Here is a 13,303-nt window from a genome sequence, read left to right as displayed (position 1 = left end):
CTAGTGAAATGGTGTAAATTGGAGAGCTCACTTGGTCTAGGCTGACTGCTAATTGTTTGCTTTTATGGAGATTGGTTTGAAGCATTGTTTACATATCCCAGTGTCAGCCAGCTCCAGCACGGGTCTCCTGTTGGCAGGTAGACTTACAAAGCTAGAATCATTCCGGAACTAAGAACCGAAAAAAGACCGACTTTACAGCACCTTACTATATCTTTAATATTGTTCCAACGTGATACACAACCAGTTAAACGTTTGAAGTGCATTATGTTCATTTATTTAATAACCATGATGCCTAATTTGCTAATTTGATCTTTGCTATTCTAGTTATAGTTTGGTTCCAGGAGAGAGACTGCTCCTATACCCTGAGTTCCCCTTCTGACCGAATATTCATTGTAGTTAATTGTTGCTCAACAACACGTGTGCATGTACTTAGAGTTAGCTATTTCAGTCTCTTGCATTCAGTTCTCAACAGTTGGTATGGTAGTACTGTCACTGGACAAGTAATTTGGAGCCTCAAGCTAATGCTCGTGAGAGTTAGGGGTTCAAATCCCACCATGGCAGCCGGGGAATTTAAATTCAACAAATAAATCTTGAATATAAAGCCAGCCTAAATAGTGGTCAGGAAGTGATCATCCATTATTGTTAAAAACCTATCTAGTTCACTAATGTTCCTCAAGGGAAGGAAACCTGGTCTGGTCTACATGTGACTCCAGATTCATAGTGATGTGGTAGATAGAAGGTGATTAGGATTTGCTACAGTTGGTTGGTCCAGCAGTATGCAAAATCCTGAAAAGAATATGCAAATTCTTTTGTGATGTAAAACTTCAGCTTCAGTTTGCCTGTTCCAAGGGACCCAGTGATTTTTTTCTCTTTAGAGAATTAGTTACACTCTACGAAGAAAACTATATCCTACTCAGTCATCTGATATTTCAGTGTAATTGACTGAGAGTATCTGCACAACTGTACACTTGTAGTGGTGTCCGTGTTTCTGCTCAAAGGCCAATTTGTCTCCGTTTTAATCCTACTGTCAAACAGTTATTCCTTTGAATGCTGTGCCTCGTATACACCGTAAGTGGTTTCAAACGCAGTTAACAGCCTGTCTTAAGGCAAAATCAAATGAATAGGTGCTATTATTTCCTGAGCCCCTTGTGAGTTGTGGGGAAAAGCCTACCCTGCTAAACTGGTCTCTTATGTAAAGCCCTCATCTGTTCTAGTGATCTAAACAAAAACGTAATCAGCTTGGGGCCTGACCGTGTGACTGGAGGTTTGAGTGGGAGTAATCTTGTGACTGAAGGTTTGACACCGAGCGATCCTGTGATTGAATTACAACAACATCAAAGCCAGAAGTGCCCAATATCATTATTGCCCTGTTTAAAGCACCTGTGGTGCATTGAAGCATTAACAATCAGCTTCAAGTCATCGAAGCTATGCCCCTTTTACTTCAAGACTTAGGGCAACCCCTGCTTGCTTTGAGTATTTATTTTGTCTCTATGCCAAGTGCTACAGGTGAAAATGCCATGCATGACGTGTGTAAGACACCGAAAAGGAGTGCCAAAGTGTGAGTGATGTCCAACACAACCACAAGATCACCACAAGCCTGTTTGCAAATAGATTCTTGTTGCTGCATCATCATAATGTGTCAGGAAAATATTTTGTTTACCTGTTGGCAAGCAATGAGTGTGATCGTGTAAAAGGCTTGCCACACTGATGTGTGCACATCTTAAGATCTCGTTTTTTATCCCCTCCCCACGCCTGATGGGTTTATCGAACAATCTGTTGGCTATTTTTGAAATCATTTTCTCTGCGTCTATCAGGCATAAACATAGTGCTGCTTAATAAGAAGATAGGTTTATAAAATATATTACCATTTAAAGGAAAGGATTAAATCTGCCCTAAATTCTGGCAATTTTTGTTGATCCAGGTGTAAAACCTTTATTTCGCTATAAACAAGTAAAACTTCAGTGCAGTGAAATGGAGGCGGATACTACTGTGTGTGCGTGCATCAGCGCGCGTGTCTGTCTGTCTGTCTGTCTGGCTGTGTGTGTGTGTGTGTGTAAAACCCAAATCGCAACTATTCTCATTAGTTGCAAGAGGAGCTTGCTGTTTGAGGTGTTGTATGGATCCATCAGGGAATGGTTTAGGGACAAGCAAACCAAAGAACGACAGATGCTGGAAATCAGAAACAAAAACAGAATTTGCTGGAGGAACTTAGCAGGTCTGGCAGCATCAGTGGAGGAAAAAGCAGAGCTAACATTTCCAGTCCAGTGACCCTTCCTGAGAAGGATTTAGGGAGGCCTACTAGTCAGTTCCATTACCTGTGAAGCTATGCCCCTTTTACTTCATGAATTAAGGCAACCCCTTGAGGAAAGTTTTCAATTCGGTGACAACTTTATGTATTTTATTGATTTTTTTTTCAATCTGTTATTTGGATTTAATTAAAGTTACACATCTCTGAGCAATAATCTTACACAAGTCAGCATAAATCGGGATGTAACTGTAGTATAATCAGACCATTTTCTCCTCTTTCCCCTCTCCTCTCTCCATCGCTTCATTGCTCTCCTTTCTCTGTCTGCTCTCTGTCCCCATAGTGAGACTATTGGAGATAAATGTGAATCACATGATTCTAGTGTCCAGGTCTCAACATTAATTAGCCATCCTTGAAAGCCCGGCTTACTTGCATCTTGGACAGCCACTTGTAATGTGGTGGTAGTGTCCCTACCTTTTGAGCCAGGAGACCTAGCTTCAAGTCCCACCTTCTCCTTCATGCCGAAAATGAACCACTGTGTTTTTTTTAAAAAAAAGTTGTCCCTCCTCTCAACTTAAAAAACATGGCGTTCCCAATCCTAGGGAAACAACATCTGCCAGTCACATTATCTATACCCCTCATAATTTTAGAAACCTCCACATGATCACCCCTCAACCTCCTGTGCTTCAAAGAAAAAGATCCCAGCCTCTCCTTATAACCCAAGTCCTCCATTCTGGTAAATCTTTTCTGAGTCCTCAACGGTTTAATATTAAACTTTCCTATAACAGAACAATCAGAACTGGACATAATACTCCAGGAGAGCCCTCACTGTGGAATTACATCTCTCCACAGGTTGATTAGAAAATATCTACTTTCACCTCAGATCTAAATGGACAGTTTAAAGCTTACAGTTTGACATGTTCAACAGTTTGTTGGGGGACTTTGAAGATTCTTAATCCACCTTCCAATCTGGCTCAAATGCTGCTGCCGTTGTCTCCAAATATAAATCCCTTGCAGCTACTTTCCCAGAATAACAGCCTGAGCGTCCCTTTTCAACTCTCAAAATCCAACCCAGGCTTGCTCTGAGGCAAATTTCAGAATGGATCCAGCCTCATTTTTCCTGAATTTACAAATGCAATCAGGCAGTATGGTGACTGAGTAGTTAGCGCTGCTGCCTCACAATGCCAGGGACCCAGGTTCAATTTCAGCCTCAGGTGACTGTGTGGAATTTGCACATTAGATTAGATTCCCCACAGTGCGGAAACAGGCCCTTCTGCCCAATCTAACACTGAGAAATTTAGCATAGCCAATCCACCTGGCCTGCACATCTTTGGTCTGTGGGAGGAAACCCACACAGGCATGGGGAGAAATGTGCAAACTCTACACAGTCGTCCAAGGCTGGAATCGAACCTGGATCCCTGGTTCTATGAGGCTGCACTGCTAACCACTAAGCCACCGTGCCACCCTACGTCTGTGTGAGTTTCCTCAGAGTGCTCCGATTTCCTCCCACATTCTAAAGATGCACAGGTTTGATGGATTGGCCATGCTAAATTGACCCATTGTGTCTAGGGACGTCCAGGTTAGGTGGATTAGCCATTAGAAATTCAGGGTTAGGGTAGGCAGTGGGTTTGGATGGGATGCTTTTCTGAGGGTCTGTGTGGACTTGATGGACAGAATAGCCTGCTTCCACGCTGTAGGGATTCTATAATTCAGCCACACAAAGCCGAACAACCTTAAAATCTTGAAGCATGAAGTTTATAGCACAAGTTAACAGAGGATTAAAATTGCTAACAGTGCAGTTGAATGTATTTGTTGTGGTCTGCTCAAAAATAGAGAAATCTTTAATATGCCATAAGATCCCGATTGAGATGCACTTGGATAAGTTACTCTATAATAAGAAAAACAAAAGCATTGAAGAAAGATCCATTTGCACAGGGATTGTGAGAAATCACATTATCAGGTTAGATTTGAATTCGTCTGGATTGAAAAGCCAGTTATTGGTAATTGTGGATGTGACATTTTATCCAAATGTGGAGAAAACCCAACCTGTTCACAATTGGGGAAGGGAACTCGTCGTCCTGATTTGACACCAGACCCACAGCAATGGGAGTAAATGCTTCAAAAATGGCCGGGCAAGCTACACAGTTTTGCCAAACGGCTTTTGTTTGTGACATCAGCTTCTTTAGAGAGAGTTCCTACTTGAACAGCAAATAAATTGAGTCACTTTGTCCTCCAGACGTCCCAAGATGCTACGCAGCCAATGAATCGCTTTTGAAATGCGACCACTGTGTTTTTTTTAATGTCTGTGACCATGGCAACAAATGTACTCACAGGGAGATGGTACAAACAGTATTAAAAGAAGTGAGAGTATGGCCTGTTTTGATCTTCCTGAAGGTACTATTTGATAAGATTACTCCGTGTGGAAACAGGCCCTTTGGCTCAACAAGTCCACACCGACCCGCAACCCACCCAGACCCATTCCCCTACATCTACCCCTTCACCTAACACTACGGGCATTCATCTAACCTGCACATTTTTGGACTGTGGGAGGAAACTGGAGCACCCGGAGGAAACCCACACAGATACTGAGAGAATGTGCAAACTCCACACACAGTTGCCTGAGCCAGGAATTGAACTCTGGTTTCTGGTGCTGTGAGGCAGCAGTGCTAACCACTGAGCCACCATGCCGCTCACCAGTAAGAGAGACCAGTAATGGCCAAGACAATACCCAGTCAAGATTTAAATAGCCCATGCATGTCATATGTTTAAATTATTCTGGGAAAATGGACATACCATCGTTTCAATATTTTTAATCACAACAAGTAAACAGTTCAGAAATTTATGAAGAAATGTTCATATGCGCATTCAGTTGTTCACAGCCATATAATAAGATAGTTAAGGATTGGTAATGCATGTTGTCAGCCCTTAAACCCAGGGCACTATGTTTCATATTCAGTGATCTTTCTTTGCAGCCACATATTCCACAAGAATTGTATCGATCCATGGCTTCTGGAGCACAGAACCTGCCCCATGTGTAAATGTGACATCCTGAAAGCTCTTGGAATTGAGGTAAGTTAATAATGGGTTCATTAATGTCATGATTTAAAGCTGTCAGTAAGGAAATTAAAATAACTGCAGTGGTGCACTCCATCTTTTTAAGGGTGAACATACTGAAGAGTAGGATTTTAATTTGCAAGGCACCATTTGTGATCGTTCTTGATCACTAACCAATTTCCCATGAGGCAAAGTGTAAGCATTCTTTCAATATAGGAGAATGTAGCAGACAATTTACACTCTGCACAATTCCAAAATGTGATGATGACCAGGTCGTCTGTTTTTTAAGAGGATTTGGTCAAATATTGACCTGGATACCTAGGTTATCTACTCTTTAGAGGACCTTGTTGAACATTAAGGGGCCCTATTCTCTCTCTAGTTCCTCTTTTGCTCTTAACATACTTGTAGAATCTCTTTGTATTAGATGTGGCCTTGGCAGATACAGCTATCTCATTTCCCCTTTGTGCTCTCTTGATTTTCCCTTTTAAGAATGCCCCCACATGCCTTTTATACTCTTCAGGAGATTCAGTTGATCCTAATTGACTGTAACTAATATACGACTCCCTATCTTTGACCAGAGCCTCAATATCTTTAGTCATCCATTGTTCCCTACTCTTACCGGACTCGCTTTTCACTCTAACAGGAACAAGTTGCCTCTGAAATCTTCATTATCTCACTTTTGAAAGCCTCATAATTGCCAGTTGTACATTTTACCTGCAAATAGGCTACTCCAGTCAACTTTTGAAAGTTCCTGTCTCACACTGTCAAAATTTGCTTCAGTCCAATAAGAATTCTAACTTGTATGCAAGGCCTATCCCTTTACATAACTATTTTGAAAAGACTAGAATTATGATCACTAGTTCAAAGTGCTTCCCCCACTAAAACTTCAGTCAATTGCCCTGCCTAATTTCCCAAGAAAAGATCAAGTTTTGCTCCTTCTCTGCTAGGTACATCTATGTATTGATGAAAAAAATTTTCTTGAACACATTTAACAAATTCCTTCCTGCTCAAGCCCTTAACACTATGACAGTCCAAGTCTGTGTTTGGAAAGGTAAAAGCCCCTACAATTACAACCCAATTATTCTTACATATATCTCAGATCTTCCCACATATTTGTTCCTCAATTTCCCACTGATTATTTGGAGCCTATAGTACAATCCCATCAAGGTGATCATCCTTTCTTCTTTTTAGCTTTGCTAGGAAACTCTTCAGAATTATCTTCTCTGAGAACAGCAGCGATGTTTTCCTTATCCTTACCCTTCACTCTTAACAGGAACATACTACCTCTGAACTCTTCATTATCTCACTTTTGAAAGCCTCTCACTTGCCAGTTGTACCTTTACTTGCAAACAGACTACCTCAATCAACTTTTGAAAACGCCACGCCCCCTCTTCTCTTGCCCCTCTTTCTATCCTTCCTATAGAATCCCTGGAATATTGAGCTACTCGTCCTATCCAGCCATGTTTGTGTAATAGATGTGATGTGCCAGTCTCCTGTTCCCCTTCATGCCCTGACTTCATCTGCCTTACCTGTAAGACACCTTGCATTGAAATAAAAGCAGTTTAATTTTTCAGAGTTACCTTGCTCTCTGACTTGTTCTTGTCTGCCTTTTCTAATTAACTTGCTGCCTTTAACTTCAGAACCACCCTCATCTGTTTCTACCCTCACTACTACTTAGGATCCCCCACATGCCCCTCCCTAATAGTTTAAAGACTCCCGAATTGCACTAGCAAAACTTCCTGCGAGGACATTGATCTCCTTCCAGTTCAAGTGAAACCCGTCCCTTTTGAACAGGTTTTTTCAGCCCCAGAAGAGATTCTGATGATCCAAAAATCTGAATCCTTGCCTGCTGCACCTTCTCCTCAGCCATTGATTTATCTGCCCTATTTTACTCCTATTCTCACTAGCATGTGGCACAGGGAGTAATCCAGAGATTACTACCTTTTTGAAGTTCTGCTTTTTAATCTCCTGCCTAACTTCCTATATTCACTCTGCAAAGCCTCAACTCTTTCCCTAACTGTGTCATTCTAACAACCACTTCTGGCTTCTCACTCTGCCTTGACAATATGCTGCAACCACTTTGAGCTGTCTTGACCCTGATGCCAGGGAGGTGACAAACCATCTTGAATTCATGCTCGTGGCGGCAGAATCACCTGTCTCGTGTGAAATAATTAAGAGCAGCATTAATCCATTCAGCCCCTTAAGCCTGCTCACTAGTCAAAAAGGTCATGCTGATCTGTTCTCTTTCTTTATTTTTCTTTTCATATTCCCATCTAGCTCTTTTATGACCTTTGATTCTCTTCCCTAATCAGAATCTATGGGTACCTCCAGCTTTTAAAAATATTCCATGACTCCACCTCCTTCTGATGCAGAGAGGTGTAAAGTCTCTCCTCCTCTCTGACCTAGAAAGGTGGTCCTTAATTTTTAGACATAGCTCCCCTAGTTCTGGACTCCCCCACAAGGGAATACACTCTTTGCATTCTCACCTTGTCACGACCGTTTTAAGGTTCTCAAATACTTCAGTTAAGTCACCGTCAATATTCTGGAGTCAGCCTGAAACCCAAGGTCCTTTATTTCCAAGATGTGAGTGACAGCATTGAATATTTACTGAAACCATCCAGCGCCACTTCTGTGTCAATCTGTCGATTTAATGTGGCCAGTGAAGCCTCCTTTTGAGTATCTCCAGTTAGGAATTGCATGTCCAAATGTCTTTTACGGACTTCAACAGCTTTCAAATCTGATATATAAGCTTCTTCGTTCCACCTAGCCTTTTCTGTTCCCCAATTGTTTCATTTGTTTCTATTTGGCACAGATTGACATAGAAAAAGCTGAAGAGACCCCGGCACCTGAGCAATCATCCAGCAATCCTCAAAGAACAGGGCAGGACAGACACACCGAGGTTCCCGAGAGTGCCATTTATACTCTACCAGCTGCTTTTGATGTTGAGCGTCGATTGGATGAATCTCCTGTAACTGAGGATAATCACAATTTCAGTGAGTGATCTTTTGTCTCCGGTGGGTCTGGTTAAACTGAGATTGATTGATTGTGTTACAACGATGTGAGTGTACTGTACCTTTAAGAGAGTTAAAAGTGAGCAAAACTACCTGACAGCACCAGGTATTCTGAATAAGATATAATGTAACATGTGATCCAGTAGCTAGGATAGCTGGTTGCCTAGAGACAAAAATAGATTCAAATTAGGCCAGTCAGTTTAAATTACACTCTTTCTTTAAAAAAACCAAACTCCAATCATCAAGTTTGAATTTAGTATATTGACAATCTTAAAAGCCATTGAGACAATCCAATGCTTTGGGAGTATAAGACTGGGGACAATTGAACAATTGGGAGGAGAACTGCCACACCACCAACATGTTGAGACTGCCTGAAAAAAAGTGCTCTCAAAGGTACCTTTATCGATCAGTAACCTGTGAAACAGAAATCCCTAAGCAGAAGAAAAGATTTGATATCTGGCTGATTTTAAAAACTTGAATTTTTGGTAAATCTTAATCAGGGGTTTTAATAGACTACCATTATAGAAGGGAAGGTAAAAGATAGGTTAGAGAAAGGAGTTGTAAATAGTTGTTAGTTAATTATTCTCTGTATACTTTAATAAATGAAATTTTTAATGTTTACTTTAAATAGTTCTTGGCCTCTTGAATTTTCACAAAGTACTGCGCAGGATAAATCTTTTCGGTGTTGCTGGTTTAAATTAAGCAATAGGGTTTAGGTTAGATTAGATTCCCTACAGTGTGGAAATAGGCCCTTCGGCCCAACAAGTCCACAGCAACCCTCCGAAGAGCAACCCTCCAGACCCATTCCCCTACATTTACCCCTGCACCTCACACTACTGGCCAATTTAGCATGGCCAGTTCACCTAACCTGCACATCTTTGGATTGTGGGAGGAAGCTGGAGCACCCGGAGGAAACCCACGCAGACACGGAGAGAATGTGCAAACTCCACAAAGACAGTTGCCTGTGGCAGGAATTGAACCCGGGTCCCTGGCGCTGTGAGGCAGCAGTGCTAACCACTGAGGCACCGTGCTGCCCCTGTGTTGTTAAAAATTGTCACACTGGGCATGTATTTGAGTGCTTTTGTTTTCAAAACTGGATGTAAAAATTACTTGATTTTCCTTAACAAGGTGGTGCAGTATTCAAAATATCCTATGCACAGAGGAATATATCCCATCTGAATATTCAACTTTTTCATACATGTTTGACAATATGTTCTAACTGTCCTGTTTATAAATGCTAACTGATAATCACTTGCTGGTGATTTTAGCAATGCTCACATTCTTCAAAGAGAGGTGGAGTTGAAAGTTTTCACCTCGCACTCATCAGGGACTGAAACACAAGAAAAACCAATTTCAAACAGGAGTAACCATTCATTCAGCATGAGAGGATGCTGATTGCTTTGCTTTGATTGTGGTTGGCATGGAGATGCAGCTTGAACTGCTCACATCCTGAGTTCACTGATTTAAATTCAAATCAGGAAAGTCAATTTCTGGTCAGGGAATTGCCATGGGAATGCAGCAAGGGATGTTTGTCTTTGTGCTTTCCTCATTTAGGAAGTTGGTTTGTCGACATGCTCTTTGTGAGCAGAAAGAATAACACAACCCTTTTAACAGTGAGCAGCGTCCAGACCATGCTCAAACCCAGCATAAATAATCACATTTTAATGTCGGATACTGCTACTGGACTACATTTTGCTAAATAATCCTGATTGTGCTGGGAAATTCATTGATGTTTACCAGGCTCACGATGTGACTCATTTACAAGTTCCAGATGTGAGACAGATTTCTAACCACTGAGGGAATAGAGGGTTAGGAGGAAAAGGCAGGAAATGCAGATGGGTTGTCAGATCAGCTCTGATCTTATTGAATGCTAGAGCAGGGTCGATGGGCAGAATGGTCTACTTCTGCTCCTAACTCATATGGCCTAAGTTACATTTATTCCCATAAAGGGCTCTTTTTCTTTTGTAGGCAAGAACAGTGTATCCAAACACCACCATTTTCACTGAGGAAAGGGCTCTGAAGGCATCACCTTGACCGATCCTAGTTATGATTTGATTTGATTTGATTTGCTTTAATGTTGTCACATGTACCTAAGTGCTGCGAAAAGTTTTGTTTTGCATGCAGTACAGGCAGATCATAGCAAACAAAGATGTACACAGATCATAGGGTGCTTAGACAGAGCAAGGCACACCAGGACGACTACACAGGAGGTGCACCAAACTAGGTCAACATTAGATTGAGATTAGAGAGGTCCATTCAGCAGTCTAATAACAGGGAAGAAGCTGTTCTTGAACCTGTTGGTTCATGTGTTTAAGTATCTGCCTGGTTTGAATTTATTTAGTTAACTACTATCATTAACAGTTCTTGCTGCATCCCCATGCCCACCATAATCTAACCAATCAATGTTCTCTTCACACGTCCTCCTTTCGTTTCTCAAGTTGGGTTAAGACATAAAGCTCTGACCTGCATCTCCTCAGACATGATTAAACGATTATTTCTTTCCTTTGCTTACAAACCTGTATCTCTATGCTCATTGATGTTTAAAGAGTGATCTATTTTTCATTTTACTAATGCTGTTTTTTTCTCTGCTCTCTCTGCAGGTGAAGAGCAGCAATTGGTCAATAATGATGCGCGAGCGAATTCTCTGTCTGTATATGTTCTGCCACAGGACAACCCAGTATATGAAGAGATTGATCTACAGGATGAAGTAAAGTCGTGAATTGTCCCAAAGAAGTAAAACCCTGAAAAATAAAGCCAACTATCAACTGAATGTGCAGGGAGCATCTCTTAAATGAACTGCTTTGTTCAAACAAAGACTTTGGAGTGACCCACAGTCTACATTTTTTCTGCATTTTTTAATGCCAATGTTATAAAGAGACAAATGATTTTTCAATAGTATAACAGGCAGCTCGTAATTAGTCCTTGTGCTGAAATTCTCAGCACTTCATGCAATAACTGCAGTTAATTTAACTGATGTCTGGTGACCACAAGGCTGCAATGGAGACCAAGACTGTTGAACATTATTTTTTTAACACACAAAGCTAAGACAATAACAGTTTGCTGAAACCTCTTGTTTTCTGTGTGGAGGTGGGGGAGAAGAGGGTTTGAGGTTGGGAAAGAGAAGAATGGGCCTTCTACAAATGCCAGTGCTTTCCTGGGAACTTTTGATTCCAACTTCATCAGGGAAAATAAACCTTGCAAACAAAATGCCATTTATTTTTAACTGAAAGGTGCATAATATGCCAGTAAGTCATCAGTAACAAAGGACACAACAATATGTCCTACAGCCCTGATAGGATTCTTGACAATAATTTTGTATTGTCGAAAACCCCATTTTGAAAATCTATGGCTTGAACAAGTGTGTAAAGTGGAATCCATTAGTTCTGCGCTTTTAATCTATTTCCTGCACTCTGCTGACTGCTGCACTAAATTACACTACACTACATGTTGATGAAAATGCAAGCAAAAGGTTAATTGTCACCCTATTAATATAAGTCGACCATAATGCAAACAAAGCCTGTGCTGTCTGTTGATGTCCCTCCTGGCTAATTGCATCCCTGATGTGAACAGGATTTTTTGATTTATCATTTGCATTATGTAAAAGGCAGTGCAGTTGATAGATTTCCTGCACGATTAGTGATGCATTTACCAATGTTCTGCTCAACTGAAAGGAATAGCTATCTTTACATTCTTTTTGAAGTTTGTGTGTGATTCTGAAACAGTGGAATGGTTGAGTTTTAAAGTCATCTATTTTCAGAATCCTAAAACAAACTGATAATCTATTTGGCCCCTGCTTCAGGTGCCTTTTGTTACACCTCGTGGTCAAAGACCTTTCTCTGAGTACAGATCAGAAGTAGAATTGGCTTCCTTTATACAAATTATTGTTTCTTCCTTTTTATTTGAAAGCAATCCTCTTAACTCTCAATAAAGTCAATCTGTTTTGGAGATAAATCACTTTTGTGGATAGTTTATTGAAATGCGTTGAGTAGTTAATGTGGTTGAACAAGAATAAAAGGGGAGGAAAGCCTGGGAGAGGAAGAAGTTGCAATGGAGTCTTTGCAACTGACTAGTTTTTCTATCACTTCCCAAAGTAAACTTGAGTCTAATTCTTCAAATTCCAAAGAATAGTTGTTTGTGAAGAGGCAGGGCAAGAAAGCAATAGTTTCTGCAGCTGCTAACACAGTGCAGGTTCAGAAGCGGTAAGAAAGTGTGGAATTTCAGATTAACTTAATTTTTTTTTTAAATTGTGATTCCACTACTGTCTTGATTTATATCTGGCTTGTACAGTGCTGTTGCACAATTGGGTGGAAGCAGTCTTAGTGGATGTTTTGGACATTTTGCACAGGGCCTTCTCTCTTTTCTAAGTGAGCGGAGATTTTACATCCAGATGTACTGGCCTGGTGATGTGCTTTTGAGTTTTTGATTTTAGTACCAAGCAGCTTTCCAAAATCAGCGGCTTCATGGTTGACATTTGTGTGGGAGGGGTCTTGGGAGCTGGAAAATGCAAACCATCAAAATTGAGTGCATATTACTCGCTGCATTAATGTTCCAGTATAATGAACAACTCCTGCTCTGTGCTACTTCAGTAGGATGACGTTCCGCTAGTTGGACATGTTATAACTGATTACGATAGGAGGGAGTATCACAGAAGTGAGTAATTTGTTCAGTAAAGTTTGCTAAGTCATGCCGTTTGCCCGTTGTCTGCTGTTGATCTTTGTTTTATATACAAGAACGTTTTTTTTCTTAAGAGTTGCTTGGTTTTCCAGACATCAATGAAGTAAAAATTGCTTCCCTCGATTAATCATGAATCAAATGAGCCATGCATAGGCTTGAGATGACATCCACAGAAATTTGTTTTTGAATGAAGAGCTTTTTTTTTGATTGAATGTAGAATGCAGAATAACTCTTATTACAAAAAGGCAGTAACATTCGACAAAAGTGGAATACTTGTGCAGGAGTTGCTTTTCTAATGAGCAAAGTAGAAATCAAATCT

The 13,303-nt window shown here is 40.7% G+C and overlaps 1 protein-coding gene across 5 annotated transcripts in view; it reads left to right on the top strand.

The window, feature by feature from the left end:
* Positions 1 to 11,436, top strand: part of rnf128b (ring finger protein 128b) — a 146,478-nt gene extending 135,042 nt beyond the window's left edge. For all 5 annotated transcript variants that reach the window (XM_072595569.1, XM_072595568.1, XM_072595572.1 and 2 more), the window contains 3 exons: positions 5,218 to 5,314; positions 8,112 to 8,292; positions 10,911 to 11,436. In XM_072595569.1, the coding sequence (XP_072451670.1) occupies positions 5,218 to 5,314; positions 8,112 to 8,292; positions 10,911 to 11,029 (397 nt within the window). In that variant the 3' untranslated portion in view covers positions 11,030 to 11,436. The remainder of the gene's footprint in view (positions 1 to 5,217; positions 5,315 to 8,111; positions 8,293 to 10,910) is intronic.
* Positions 11,437 to 13,303: the final 1,867 nt, after the last annotated feature.

The sequence above is a fragment of the Chiloscyllium punctatum genome, chromosome 25 (genome assembly GCF_047496795.1).
Source record: "Chiloscyllium punctatum isolate Juve2018m chromosome 25, sChiPun1.3, whole genome shotgun sequence".
NCBI classification, from domain to species: domain Eukaryota; kingdom Metazoa; phylum Chordata; class Chondrichthyes; order Orectolobiformes; family Hemiscylliidae; genus Chiloscyllium; species Chiloscyllium punctatum.
The sequence above is the reverse complement of the archived record's forward strand: the minus strand, read 5'-3'. Positions and strand labels throughout refer to the sequence as shown.